Source organism: Salvia hispanica, chromosome 6 (genome assembly GCF_023119035.1).
Source record: "Salvia hispanica cultivar TCC Black 2014 chromosome 6, UniMelb_Shisp_WGS_1.0, whole genome shotgun sequence".
In the NCBI taxonomy this organism is placed as follows: Eukaryota; Viridiplantae; Streptophyta; class Magnoliopsida; order Lamiales; family Lamiaceae; genus Salvia; species Salvia hispanica.
Window position 1 is genome coordinate 13,989,402 of NC_062970.1, and position 15,347 is coordinate 14,004,748.

The 15,347-nt window shown below is 36.1% G+C and overlaps 1 protein-coding gene and 1 long non-coding RNA gene across 2 annotated transcripts; both read left to right on the plus strand.

Annotated features, from left to right (window-relative positions):
• Nucleotides 1–2,045: 2,045 nt before the first annotated feature.
• LOC125191832 lies at nt 2,046–2,563 on the plus strand. The gene is made up of 2 exons (XR_007171258.1): nt 2,046–2,187; nt 2,265–2,563. It is a non-coding gene; the product is annotated as an uncharacterized LOC125191832 (long non-coding RNA).
• Nucleotides 2,564–5,411: 2,848 nt separating this feature from the next.
• LOC125192868 (ethylene-responsive transcription factor ERF008-like) lies at nt 5,412–6,215 on the plus strand. The gene has a single exon (XM_048090537.1). The coding sequence runs from the start codon at nt 5,569–5,571 to the stop codon at nt 6,007–6,009; it is 441 nt and encodes a 146-aa protein (XP_047946494.1). The 5' UTR covers nt 5,412–5,568; the 3' UTR covers nt 6,010–6,215.
• Nucleotides 6,216–15,347: the final 9,132 nt, after the last annotated feature.

Consider the following 15,347-nt stretch of genomic DNA (forward strand, 5'->3'; position numbering starts at 1 on the left):
ATAGTGTAAAATTTCAAGATTTTGATATCAACACAACGTCAATTGTTGATAACTATTGACACTCTATTGATGCTATTTTGTCATAAGTTTACATTTTCTAACAGTCCAGATCATAATTTGGAGTTTGTATAATATTTAAAGTTTGCATTTGATTACATCCTAAATTTTTATTATATATTAATAACAAATGTACTAAGCTAAATCATAATTATATTAGATTAATTCTTTTTTAATTGATTACTTTGTTGAACAGTCTTCTCCCACATTTCTTTGATTTCAATTATTATATTTTGTTGCTAATTGAAAAGTGATGAATTAGAAGTCGCTACTCGTGGACGTGTGGGATTCCTATATTGAAAAGTGATCAATTAAATGTATATACTCAGTGTTCTACATATTGGAATTTTATAAAAATATTTTTTTATGTATTCAAGAAGTCTCAAAACTAGAAAGTGAGCATAGATTTAATGAAAAAAAGAGATTCCAAAGGCCATCAAGATAAGAAGGCCTATAGAACCACTAAAACAACACCAAAAGCAACCATGCAACAGGACATCCCAAGAAAACATTCAAGAAGAAGAAGAGAACTAGACTTCACAAAGCAATGTACACCTAATCACTTTTAGGGGGCGTTTGAATATGTATATAAGTAAATTATGGATATGGGCCCTTTTCCACTTTCCCCACTCATATTGGTTTCAACCTTTGTAGAATATCTATTCCACCCTCTGATAGCCCTCAGATCTTTTGTTGCTGAGGTGAGCTAGAGTCCAAACATTAGGCACCAACTTCTAATCCTCAAATTAAGGCACAATTTAACATTTTTTCCCCCAAATCCAAGTTTGGTTCAAAACATCGGAAAACCATTTTGTTCCGATATATCAAATCGACCATAATAGAACATAAAACAAGAATATCCATAACTTCTTGTCAAACGCTTTTATTTGTTCGATCTTCTTGCATTTGATGTCAGAAGTGTAACTAGTATTACATAGGGAGTACTACGTAAATAAGTTAAAGCTATCTAAGTAGTATAGTAGTACTTACTTTATATGTTAATAAATATTTTAAATTTATTGTTTATTCGAATGATATAAAATCGATCTAGTTTTATTAGTCGACACTAACAACACATAAAATATTGATATTATAATGAGGTTAAATTCGTACAACAGTTGCATAACGAACTGACAAGTCAAACCCATTGTCTTTGCCCTGACGTACGCCATACGATGAATTTTGGGCATCAGTCATTGTTTATGGTGCATACTCATCATTTCATTAATTTTTTAGCTTTTTATGATTTTAAGAATTTTGTTTTATTTCCTTTTAAGTTTTTAATTTCCAAACCATTTATAAGTAGTGGCTTTCATTATTTGAAAATCACTTTTGATCACTATTAATATATTAAGATTTTATAAGCTTCACTTTTATATATTCCCTTTGTACTACCGTAAGTAGGTCTTAGTATTTCTTTTTGGGTTGTCGCAATTAATGTATTGCATTTTCTATATTGGCGAAAACAACAATTTTTAACCTTTTTACTTTATTCTTTCTTCTATATTTTTGCTTTATTTTTTACTTTTTGATATTTTATTCTCTTTTTAGTTAACCACATAATAACACTATCTAATTTTTGTGTCAGAAAGAATCGCCTCATTTATCGTGGAATGAAGAGAGTATTACTAAATTTATAATAACAATATCGGAATAAGATAAGTAATTATGACTAAAATAACAAGCAATTAATTGCAAACAAACTAAAATAACAAATACTCCTATTAATTGCAAACAAACTAAAATAATAAAATAAGATTTAGGCAAATGAAAGATAGTACTATCATAATACTACATGTTAGACATAGATAGCCCTCCTTATTTACCCTTATTTCCATGTTTGTTTGTCATGTTTGCACTCTATGCGACCCGGACTTGTAAATCAAAACCCAACTCAGTCGGCGATTCTTATTTCCAAAATGTAGCTAACTCTAACTACAAAAGAACCAGCGATTGGGCAATATCAATAATTTATTGAATTTAACTTCCAACAACCAATGACTTTAATACCCCTTTCATTTACTCCATCTCCCATCTCCTATAGACAAACAACCTCAATTCTCCACCCACTCCAAATTCCACAAATCAGATCGGCGGTGAAAATTTTGAAACTCCAATTCAAAAATTTTGGTGGGAATACTTGTTGGGTTTAAATCATAAATTGAGAAGGTTGAATCCAATCTTATCGTCTTTGTCGTTGTTTGTAGGTTGATTCCAATTGAACCGGCAAAATCGAACACTGAGGACCCATGGCTGACCAAGATGCGATTCAAAAGGTAATGTTTTTCAAACCCTGCAACAGAAGATTATATTGCGATTCGTGTACCCCTGTGATTTTGTAAATAAGTTTCAGAATTTTCCCCCGTCGAGCACCCTCGCCTTTTTTGTTGGTTCCTAATGACCGACTGCAAAATTTAATATGTGTTTGGAGTGTGTTTATTTGTATTTTTTTTCATCTGATTGAATAGATTTGATACTGTATACATGGTTGTATCTTGTGTTTGGATGCCTCATACCAAACATAAAAATAAGAAACGTGTGATATGAATATGTACAAACAAACATATGATAGTTGATTGCTAACTCTAACCTACATCATGATGTTTGAGTTTAGTATATCTAAACATACGTTGGGCCAACATAGAAAACAAACGAGCCCTTAGACTTTTATACGTCTACGAAAATTTATCTATTACACACAAAAGATAACGATTGAATGTACAAAAAGCATCCATTCTAATTGGGAACAATATATGTGATGGTTGATGGTATAACTATACTCCAATTTGTGCTGGTAATTAATAGAGGAATTATTCTCAACATTTGGGATATTTTCGATATATGGTGTCGGCCAAAGTTGTATACTTATCACTATCTCACACACGTGTCGGCCAAATCCCTGCCCCACCCATCATCACTCATTTTCATTCTCTTCCACAAATAGCTTAAGTCCTTCTAATACACTAATTTATTTTAATCAAATAACAGGATTGATTTTAAATCAATAAATAGTGAGTAATGGATTATACTAGTCGCCTATAGTAAACGATTAAGAGTGATTTTAAATCAGTAAATAGGGGAGTAGATCAATAAAGATTGATTTCATACAATACAAAATTGATTTTAAATCAATAAATAGGGAGTAATGGATTATACTAGTCGCTAATAGTAAACGATTAAGATTCTTTTGGGTGCATTATAAGCAAAATATTTAGTGAGATCAGAATATCATTATTTTTAGCCTCTAAAACCTATACATAAGATTATTAAAATTGGTTTAGAATATATATACATTTTCATCTCACATCATGACGATGCCATTATGACAATAAATAACGATATAAGGAAAAATGCCGAAATATCGAAATACCGTCCTTAGTGTCGAAAAATACCGAAAATACTGAATTTTTGGTATACCGTGATTTTCGGTAAGGTAACGGTATGAATTTTCATATACCGCGGCATACCGAAATTTGGTATACACCGTAAATTAAGGTATATACTGTGAAATATAAATATAATAATATATAAAATATATTTTATGTATATTTTTAAATTATAAAATCTAATGTGAAATATAAATATATTTATGAATATTTAATATTTTTTTAAAATTATAAAATATAAATAATATTATAAAACTCAAATATTAGTATTTTCATTGACGTTGAAAGTTAGGTATACCACAAAAGTACGGTATACCGAATTTCGGTATAGCATACCGAAAATGAGGTATGTTATCGGATTATCGATATGGAAATTTCTCTTACCGAAAATAAGGTATACCAAAAATTTTGGTAAGGTAAAGGTATGGTTTTTTCGCATACCGAATTTATGATAAGGTATACAATATAGTAATTTCGGTAAGGTATAACGTATCTACCCACTCCTAATTTTCACTGTTAATTTCTTATTAATGTTAATCGTTTACTCATTTGTACTACTGTTAGTCTTAGAAATATCCAAACTTTTAAATTTTTGTTTCAGTTATACTATATGGTTTGTGATTATGGCATGTAGTCACTACAAAAGTAATAAAATTATTGATGAAATAACTATATTCTTTATTTGACTAATTTAATATATACACTAGAAGAAAATATTTCATATAACAGTATAAACATCGGCTCAACACTCTCTATGTCCCATAAAATATGGATAAATAATATGTACGAGAACTAAGATAAAATTAATAAAGTAAGTTAGAGGATGAGAAAGGCAGTATAAGTAGTGTTAGCAAATACTCACATTATTAGTAGTGTTTAATGGTGATATAATTTGTAAATAAGTTAATGTACAAGGATAATAAATTGAAACAACTTTTTAAAAATCGAATGAACATATTTATGACATACAAAAATAGAAATCGAATGAACATATTTATGACATACAAAAATAGAAAGTGCACATATTTTTATGTGACGGGAGAATATATATACTGATTGTAAATCCGGTCATTATATATCGAACTAAAAAAACCTGCCGACCACAAGAAAATTATAATTTACCATCAAACACTAACCACCATAGTGCTCAAACTGCACGCATCATTAATCATTATCATGGGTAATACTTTTACTTCTATTACTTGAAATTATCAACAAATGGAAATGTCCCAAAAAATAAAAAGTTAAGTTAATTTATTTTTAATTTAGTGACAACTTTTTTCCTCTCAACATATTGTTACTATTTTAAAAAAAATTCAACACAAATAAGTCTCAATTTATGTATCTTAAAATACAAGATTTTTGTAGTACAAATCCAATAGTACTTCCTCTGCATCAAAAAAAATAAAACCATTTAGGATGACATGAAAATTAATACTACATAATTAATAAGGTAAGAGATAGTAGGAGAATGATAATTAAAATAGCGTTAGTGGAGTAGTAAGACCCATATTATTAGTGCTCAATGTAGGTCCTAGTGATATACGGAGTACTACATTGTAAATGAATTGATATAGTATATGAGTAATGAGTTGGGGGAATTTTCAATAAATGGAAAAGGGATATTTTTATTGAATAAACGGAAAATGAAAGTGTTATTATTTTTAGGAAAGGTTGTAATATTTTTAATTATATTAAATAAATTTAGAATTTCATAAAAGAAAATTAGTCGTTAGTAATCATATTATGCAAGCCCAAGCTTAAAGGTCTCAGATGGATTTGAGTCCACCATAATACAGTAGTACATTATTTTAATTTATAGTAGGAGTATTAATTTATATATAATACATACTAATTTCGTATATTTAGATTCATGATTAGATGAAATATGTGTTGATTAATTTGTGGATGATGAAGAATCCTCGAATAAATAATTAGAAAGCCGAATCCCATCCTTCCACCTCCGTATAAATACCGACGCATCGCATCAAAGCAAGTGTTGTTTTCTAGCATGAATTCCACTTTAGATTCTCTCCCTTCCCCCACACCAAAATTAATACTCCTATCAAACCCTAAATCATAAATTCTCCCCCAAAAATTAAATCACAATTTTCGATTGAAATCAATGGACGGAGCGTGCTGCACAGCTTCCTCACCGGCGTCGCCCTCGGAAATCTCGAAGCGGCAGCGCCGGCAGCAAGAGAAACCTTACCGCGGCATACGGATGCGCAAGTGGGGGAAGTGGGTGGCGGAGATACGCGAGCCGAATAAACGCTCCAGAATCTGGCTCGGCTCCTACTCCTCCCCCGTCGCGGCGGCGCGTGCCTACGACACCGCCCTGTTCCACCTCCGCGGCCCCTCCGCGCGCCTCAATTTCCCCGAATTCATCGTCAAGGACGTCGTCGACGAGCCGCGCGATTTATCCGCCGCCGCGATTAGGAAAAAAGCCACCGAGGTCGGCGCCAGAGTCGACGCGATGCAAAGCGCGCGCTCCGGATCGGGCCGGGCTGTCGAGAAGCCCGATTTGAATGAGTATCCGAGCCCGGAGAGCTCGGAGGAAAATTGAATTAGTCTCAATACGGTTTGTGATTTCATATCACATTTTTTTTAATATTTATTAATTTTGTTTTTCTTTTTTTTTTTGGGGTCTGTAATTTTTAGGGGTTTGTAGCGTTGAATTTGGGTTTATGTAAAGGAGAAGCTTATAGAGATTAGCTTAATTGTGTGTTATCAACAGTTAATTGTATAAAAAAGTTATGGAATTTCCTTTTATGCATTGGATTTATATCAAAGTATGGTCATTAATTTAGATTAGATTATTAGTAAGTATTTTATTATGTGATGGGAATGTATTGTGTGTGATTTTCTCTGTTCCATTGAATGCGTAGAATGGGATTTGATGAAGGACAGGTGTATGGCCTACTTTTGTGAGTTGAGGTGCAAATTGATGGGTGGATAAGATAGATACAATTGGTTGCGCACACACTTCTAATTCTATTTCATCTAATATTGTCGCCTCATTAATTAATTTTATAATCTCTCTATCCCTTAAAAATTAATGCTTCCGTCCAGAAGATCCATTTTATTTTTAATTTGTCGATTATTCACTTATTTTATTTTTTTCATCTATTACATTAAAATAAAACTGCGTGTTTTTAAAAAAATCAATGTTCAATAAAGGAATTACTTAAACTTTGATTCTTAAGAGCATCCTCGTCCGTGCTCTTAGCTAAGAGTATGGAAGTGAGCCCGGATCCACTTTTACTTCTTGTCCTTTAGCTATTGTCCTTTAGCTAAGACTACAACACCCATATCCGTACTCTTAGTTAAGGATAAACTCAAGGTTCCACCATTCTATTATTCAATTTAAATACTCCAATTATTAAAAACATTTCTACATTATAAAAATACATTAAAAAATAAAAATTAGTACATAATTAAAATTATAAAAAATAGAAATTACATAATTAAAATACTTTAAAAATAAAAATACATAATTAAAATCCTAGAAAATAAAAAAAATACATAATTAAAATCCTACAAATTAAAAATTACACACGTGGAAGACTAGTCCTCTAACCCCAATTGCCTCTTGAGACCCCGGATCATTTGCTCATGTGTTGCAAGTTGATCCGGAGTCATCTTAGACGTATCGTTCAAATAGAGTTGACCCAAGAGGGTCCACAACGAGTTGTTCGGGGGTGGAGGAGGCACAAAGGGAGCGGGGACGGGGGCGGCTGGAGTCGGGGCGCGACGGCGGGTATGCGTCGCCTTCTTCCTTCCTTGCGGCCGGCGGGAACTGCTCGGGCCAGTGTCGGGGCTACCCAAGTTAGTTCCGAAAAGCTGGGTAGCCACATCATCGGAGACACCGTCGGATAGGGCTACCGACCTCGACCGTTTGCTAGAGGAGGCTGGAGGAGGATGCTACTACGCTGCCTCTATACTTCGGATGTCGGCGCCCCTCCCGCCAACAATCGAGGTACTTGAACGGTATCAACTCCAAGCTTTGGTAGGTCGCCAAGGCGGCACTGATGATGTCGAGCTCGCTCTTGCCGCTCCCCGCCGGCCGCTCTTCCTGTTGGAAGTACCCCTGGAACATACCGATTGCTAAGTTGCATCTGTAGAAGCAATTGCACACCATACTCTCATTGCGATAGATGGTTCCCCCCGGTCGGGTTTCATTGTAAAGGCGAGTGATGCGCCACCAATACGTATCCCCGGTTTGGTTCGTGCCAACGTCCGGATCTTCGGAGACTGCCAAGTAGGCTTTGAACATCGCCATCATCTCACCCGGAGTGTACGGGGTGCGGGTGCCACGAACGAGGAGGAGTAGGAGTAGGAATAGAAGTAGGAGTAGGAGTAGAGCTGCTGCTCCCTCCCGATCGTTTTGGTCGTGCACCAGGTAAGGACGGTAGCCACCCAAAAATTGCGAACCTTGGGTTTGAGGATGGGCGGTAAATTGCGTTTCCGGACTAGGGAATTCGCCGGAGTCGAACCAATCGTGGTTCCAATCGAGATTGCCGGATGGGTGATCGTCGGAGCCGGACATTGTGTAGTGTGGTGGGAATTTAGATGAGATAATATGAGAAAAAAGATGAGAGAATGTAGATGATAGAATAGATGAGAATGTGATTTTTTTGTGTTGAAGTGGGGGTATTTATAGATGAAAATGTGAATTTTGGGGAAAAAAAATTGAAAAATAAATTAAAAGTGGGTAGAAAACGGGTAGAAAACGGATATAATTTTTTGGGAAGTGGGAAAATATTTTTTTTATTTAAAAATATTTTTTTAAATAAATTTCAAATTTTTTAAAAAATAAAAAATAAAAAAATCGAATTTGCCAACGGCAGCCAATCAGAAGCTGCCACGTAATGGTGCTCAGCGACACGGACGTGCTCTTAGCTAAGAGCAGCATCGTGCCGCTGGACGGACGAGCTCCCGCGGCCCGGACGGACGGACGGAAAAAATAGCACCGCTGCGGATGCTCTAAAATAAAATTTTTTATGGAGATGTAGATTTTAATGCATAACAAATAAAATAAAAGAGAAATAAAAAGGAATTAAAATATTAATAATAAAAAATAAATCTTGAAGTACTTATAGCAACACTTCTTTTAAAAAACAACTTATATTAAATTTGGAAGTGCTTTTGGCAACCCAGGGAGCAAAAATATTATTACTACTACTTCTATGACAAAATTTAGAAAATAGGTAAGTTACAACTTTTGGTATAATGTGTGGTCACCAAAATTTCGAAGAAAAGCAAAACAAATAAAAATATGGTAAATAAAGAGCAAGTTTAGTGGGACCAGAGCAGGAATGTCATACTTATTATTTTTAAATAAAAAACACTCCATATTTCTATAGTTAACAGCAATATTGTATGGATGTAAATAAAGAAACGGATAATCATTCAAATGGTCTGGACCCAGAATGGGCTTTATATTCCTTGTATGCTCAATGGAATGGATATCATTTATTGGTGAATCACAATGAGAGGAATGACACGTTGCATAACTTATATTGGGCTTTATATTCCTTGTATGCTCAATGGAATGGATATCATTTATTGGTGAATCACAATGAGAGGAATGACACGTTGCATAACTTATATCGACTCTTTATATGAGCATCATTCTTATTTGCCACGCGTTTATAGTTGTTCGTTTCAATTTATCTATTTAGTTTGATTCTAATACGTTAAAAATGTTATTATAATTTTTAATTTCACAAAATTCATAAATTAAAGTTTTACTCGTTTTCTCCATAATTTCAAATAAATGAATAAAATATTAAATCAAGCTTTGGTTTTTATGAATTTTATAAAATTAAAAATTATAATAACATTTTTTAATATATTAGAGTCAAACTAAATATATAACACAAAACCTAAGTTTACTTACATTTCATTCCTCTATAACACAATACCTAAGTTTACTTGTTCATTTATAATATTGCATTCATATTTGAATGATCATCCGATTGTGTACATGTATTCATTATGAAATAAGAAAAATTATAAATTAAATCACGAACTGTTGTGACGAGGAATGATATGCTACATATCTTATGTGGGCTCCTTATGTAAGCACCACTCTTGTTTGACACACGTTTAACGTTGTTCCTTTCGATTTATCTATTTAGTTTGACTTTAATACATTAAAAAATATTATTACAATTTTTAATTTCACAAAATTCATAAAAGTCAAAGCTTGATTTATTATTTTATTCATTTATTTGAAATTATAGAGAAAACGAGCAAAACTTTAATTTTTATGAATTTTGTGAAATTAAAAATTATAATAACATTTTTTATTGTATTAGAGTCAAACTAAATAGATAAATCGAAACGAACAACGCTAAACGTGTGTCAAACGAGAGTGGTGCTCACATAAGGAGTAGGGACGTCAATTCAACCCGAAACCCGTGGGCCGGCCCGAACAACCCGGTAATATGAGCGGGTTAGGGCTGTAATTTTATCACCCGAATACAAAATGGGCTAAATGGGTTGGCACGAATGGGTTGGCGGGTTAAACGGGTTGGCCCGAACGGGTTGCGGGTCGGTCCGGTGGGTTGTGAGTTTTAATTATAAAATATTAAGTTTTAGGGGTTTTTTATATTTTTTAATCCTCAATCTTCATTCTACACAATCATTAGTCTTATTCAATCTTCATTTTATACTTTTTCACTCAATCCCAAAATATCAGCTTTTAAGTTTCATCTCAACTCATTATTGCACCGTCCCATCATCTGCTACTAGTGTCTTACCACCACCAAAGTCAATCAAGATAAAATTAAGAACTAACCCATCAAAATTTTAATTTATTTATCATTTTCATAAAGAATTAATTACAAACAATGTCATAATAATGACACGAACACAAGCTGTAGTTTATATTATAGTTGATCGAGATGGAAGACTTTTTTTCAAGTATTATTGAAGAAAACTATGAAAATTCGAAGATTTTATATGATTATAAACTAAAAAGAAGAAAGTATCTAAAATTTAAAATCATTTGATAGAAGAAAATTTACAAGAGATTATTTTCAAAAGCTTTTAGACCCGAATAGCCTGGTGGGTTAGCCTAAAACCCAACGGGTTAGGGTTAGGGCTGAAAATTTATGACCTGAAAAATCCATAACCCGAATGGCCCGCACCCAAATAGCTCGGCGACCCGAGAGGGCTGGCCCGAACTCGCACGGGTTAGCCCGATTGACATTCCTAATAAGGAGTCCACATAAGTTATGTAGCATATTCATTCCTCTTGTGTTATATTACTATCACCTTTAAATTTATAATTACAACTGAATTGATATGCATTTGATTTTTTAAAAAATAAGATATTTCAGTCCCGAGTATTAATATACACAAAATGTCAATTAGAAAATTAATATCAATGAAAAAAAAATATTTTTAATTAACTTTTAAAAAATATCTGAAAACTTTAAATGCATATACACTACCTGACAGTTTATTCCTAAATCCTAAATTTGATTGTTGTTAGTATTATCTTTTAATTAATAAAAAATAAAAATAAAATTATACATGGAAATTTACTATCAGATCTCTAATATGCTATAATCTTAAAATAGTTATAGTTAATAATTGACCACACCACAATAAGCCTAATTCTATCAATTACAGCTAAACTTTGAAGTATATATAGATTAAAAAATAAATTGAAAAAACTAGTTTGTCTCATGACATAAAATAAAATTTCCTTTATAATGACAAAAAAATACTGCTCCTCGTCCTACAAGAATGTGCACTTTTTTCATTTTAGTATGTTCAACAAGAGTATACACTTTATAATTTTAGAAACTTTTCTCTCTATTAAGGTGAGATCCATTCTCCCCTTACAATACTTTAGTTATTTTTTCTTTCTATTTCTTTCTTACTTTACAAGTTGTGTATTAAAACACGTCCATTCGTCCCACAAAAGTATGCACTATTTTCTTTTTGGTACTTTCAACAAGAGTATACACTTTCTATATTTAAAATTCTTTTTTTCTCTATTAAGGTGGAATCCATTCTCTACTTATAATACTTTAATTAATTTTTCTTTTTATTTCTCTCTGCAACCCACTTCCTTAAACCTTCACCTCCTCCGGCGGTAAGCGTGCCCATGACTCCATTGTCATCCGACGGTCGTTAGTGTGCCGCTGGCATCCACCGTTGCACCATGGGTGTTGCCACTCCATGGCCACCGGGTTGGACCCGATGAGCGATGACGAGTCCAAATGAAATCCTCCATCGATTCTTTGATTTGCATCGATTTTTTTGAGGTTGTAATGATTTCTATCGAAAATTTAAGCGTATCTTGCTTCGTGCGCCCTCCTCTCACCTGCCATGTTGTAGTTTCCATTGACGATGGTGACTCCACGACCGCCATTACTTCATCATAATTGCATCATGTTGATGTTTAATTTTCTTTCTTTCTTTCTTTTTAAAAAAATAAAAATAAAAAAGTTCTATTTTGGCTTGATTTTGAGTACTTGTTCAATGTGATACTCCAATGAAATTTGGAGATGACGGTGAATTTTGTGGCCAAACTTTCTTTCAAAATTTGTCGTCGTTGGGTTCTTGGAAAATTGGTATCAGAAATGTTCCTCGTTAAAAATCTTCTTTGCAATAATATTTGATTAGGTCTTTAATAATTAATCATGTGATAATGGAACTAATTTAATTAATAAAATATTGTTAATTAAGCTAACTTAAGCACAAAGTATACGTATGATGGGGAGTGATCAATCGCTAACTAATTAGTAATCCAAACTAAGACTAAATCTTAGTCATTAGATTAGAAGATTTAGTGGTTGAAATAATGTAATATGGATTATGTTAAGAAAATTACTTCCTCCGTCCCGCTTAAGATGACACGTTTTCTTTTTTAGTTTGTCCCAACTAAGATGTCACATTTCCTTTTTAGTAACTTTCTCTCTCCAATTAATACACTCAACCACTTTTTCTCACTCCTATTAAAATATCCATTTTTCTTTATCTCTCTACTTTAATACTTACATCCACCTTCTCTCTATCCAATTAAACACTTAAACCAATAACTCCTAAAATCTCGTGCCGGCTAAGCAATGTGTCATCTTAGCCGGGACGGAGGGAGTAATAAATAAAATTAGAGGGTATTAATGTCAATTCCCTCTCATTAAAATCATCTTAAAACTTTAAATTTACGCAACTCTCTCGATTTAAATTATTTTTTCGCAAAAAATATATCAAATTAAAGATAATTTTATAAGGATTCCAACGAGATCTCAATTGCATATGTTCCGACGATGTTCGAATGATGAAATTTGATATTTTTTATTTTAGTTTTCATAAATGTTGATAACCAGATTTTTTTCAATAAATACATCAAAAAATCTCAATAAGACCATGTAAAAAGCTCAACAAATATGTGTTGCTAATGTTGATATTCTTATGTCATATTGTTGATATTTGTAATACACTATGTTGATATAAAAAAACATTCACGAAAATTATCATATGATAACATAATGACGATATTACCCTTTTGTTGATATTTTGTCTACTATTTATTGAGATTCATAAGATTTAATCTCATCCACTCATTTTAAAATGTAAGGATGAAGATTTGGTCTTGATTTTGGATTAGGGTGTTATAATAGAATATGACCTACGTATTATATTCAAACAAAAAAAAAAACCATTCTATTTGTAATGAGGATATTTTTGTCATTTTACATCCTATTTATTTATAATTTTGGGGACTAAAATATCAACTAAACAACATTATTAAAACACTAAGTTAACTCTTTTGTTATGTCGTATCTACACAGTCAAAAAGGCCTAAATAAATACTCCCTCTGTCCGTGAATAGGAGTCCCGTTTTTCCATTTTAGTCTGTCTGTCCGTGAATAAGAGTCCCGGTTCACTTTTACTATAAATGGTACTAGGGTTCCACCTCCACCTAACTCCTTTCACTCACATATCATTTAAAACTAATATATACAAGTGAGACCCCTATTCCACTAACTTTCTTCTACCCACTTTTCTTAACATTTCTTAAGAGCATCCGCAATGGTCGGCTAGCGACCGGCTAGCTGAACCATTGCAATCGGCCGGCTAGCGGATCGGCGTGGGCTGGCCGATCGCAAATCGGTGGCCGATCGGCTAGCCGCCGTTGTGGCGGCTCGATCGGCCAACGCCGATTTTTGATTTTTTTTTTTTTAAAACCTATATAAACGCGATTTTCGTTTCATTTTTCATTTGCACCACTTGTTTTAACGAGTTTTCTCTCTCTCTAACTTTGTACAAGAGCATCATCGAGCGATGGATCACAGCAACGAGTCCAGTCCAGGCGGCGAGTGGATCTCCCGGAACTTTCCCACGGTACTGTGGGATGCGGGTGGGGGCGGATGGGCCCGGGGTTTAACATCCCTTGGAATCCAGATGATGGGGATGATGGCTGGTGCGCCGGGGGCGATGGGGGGGGGGGGCGGGGGAGCTATGCGGGGGATATGCCGTGGGGATGCCGGGGGCGGCGGGAGCGAGAGCGGCGGGCGGTTATCGCCCGGGTGGGAGGGTATGCCCCGGATGCGGCGACGGAGAACGATGATGCGGCCGAGATGATGGGGATGATGTGGCGAGGGCGGGATGCGGGGGGATGCGGCACGGTATGCATCCCGGGATGCGGGAGGGGTGCAGGGGTCACGTAGGGAGGGGACACGGTATATCGGCCACCCGGCGGCGATTTTTAGACGGCTTCGTCTCACACGTCGACCCAGGTGGAGGCGCGGTTCACTGCGCGATGACCGTTTGACTCATTGCACGATATGGAGACCGATCTCGGGGAAGATGATACTTTCGTTCCAGCGACACGGAGCCGCGCCGAAGGAGAAGACGAGGGGAAGGGGAAGGGCAAGGCGGTCGGCGAGTCATCGCAGCCCGACTGCCCCTGGCCGGAGGAAGTGGACGGGGGATGAGTACGCGGGGGTGGCCATGGGGTGGTTGGAGGTGTGCGACAATCCGGCATTGGTGGCTAACCCGGTGGAGTCGTCAACATGTGGTCGAAGCGTCGGGGTACTTGCCTATAGGGCGGCCTTGCCCCTGCAGGGGAAGGACTTTAACAACGAGGAGGTCGGAAGGGGTGGGAGCGCACCAGGGAGCCGCGGTGGGCCGTTTTGCGAATTTGTATGCAAACGCCCCGATCGGCTCGGAAGTGGGCGAGAATGAGGACGACGCCGGAGGATAGCCCCGCGAGTCGGTTCCCCTTGGAGGGGGAGTATAAGGAGTTCACCTTCCTGCAGGAGTGCTTCTTGTTGTTGAAGGACTCAGAAGTTCCCGGGCGAGAATGCGAACGCTTTGGGTGGCCGAAGAAAAAGCAAAACGCGGCGAACTATAGCGCGACTACGGCGACGGCAGCGGCGGATCCCACGACCTCCCCGGATGCTGAGGAGTTTCCATCCCCTCCTTCATTTCTTGGTCGCCCCCGCCGGTTGGACGAAGCGGGCGCGGCTGTTTGCGAGGGGCGGATCCCCTATCGCCGCACGAGGTCCGGTCCTCAGCCCTCCCACCGTCTCCACTCGAGTACACTCTCCATTCCCGTAACCAAACGCGGGCTCGGATGTACAAGGTCTTCCAAGAGTGGAAGAACGCCCGCGACCCCACGGAGAAGATGATTCTTCACGAGATGCTCGAGAGAATGCGTGTTGATTTGGAGATCGCGAGGGCACGGCTAGGGGGTTCCGAAGCGTGGGCTCGAGATACCACGGTGGCGCGGCAAGCGCTTGCAGCCGGCAGCGGAGACGGCGAAGGCGAGCGGCGATGAGGAGTAGAACGAGTGGCGGGGCTCGTGTGTTGAAGCCCTTTTTTTTAAAAAAAAATCATGTACTTTTTTTAAATCTTTGTACTTTTTTTTAATGGAAT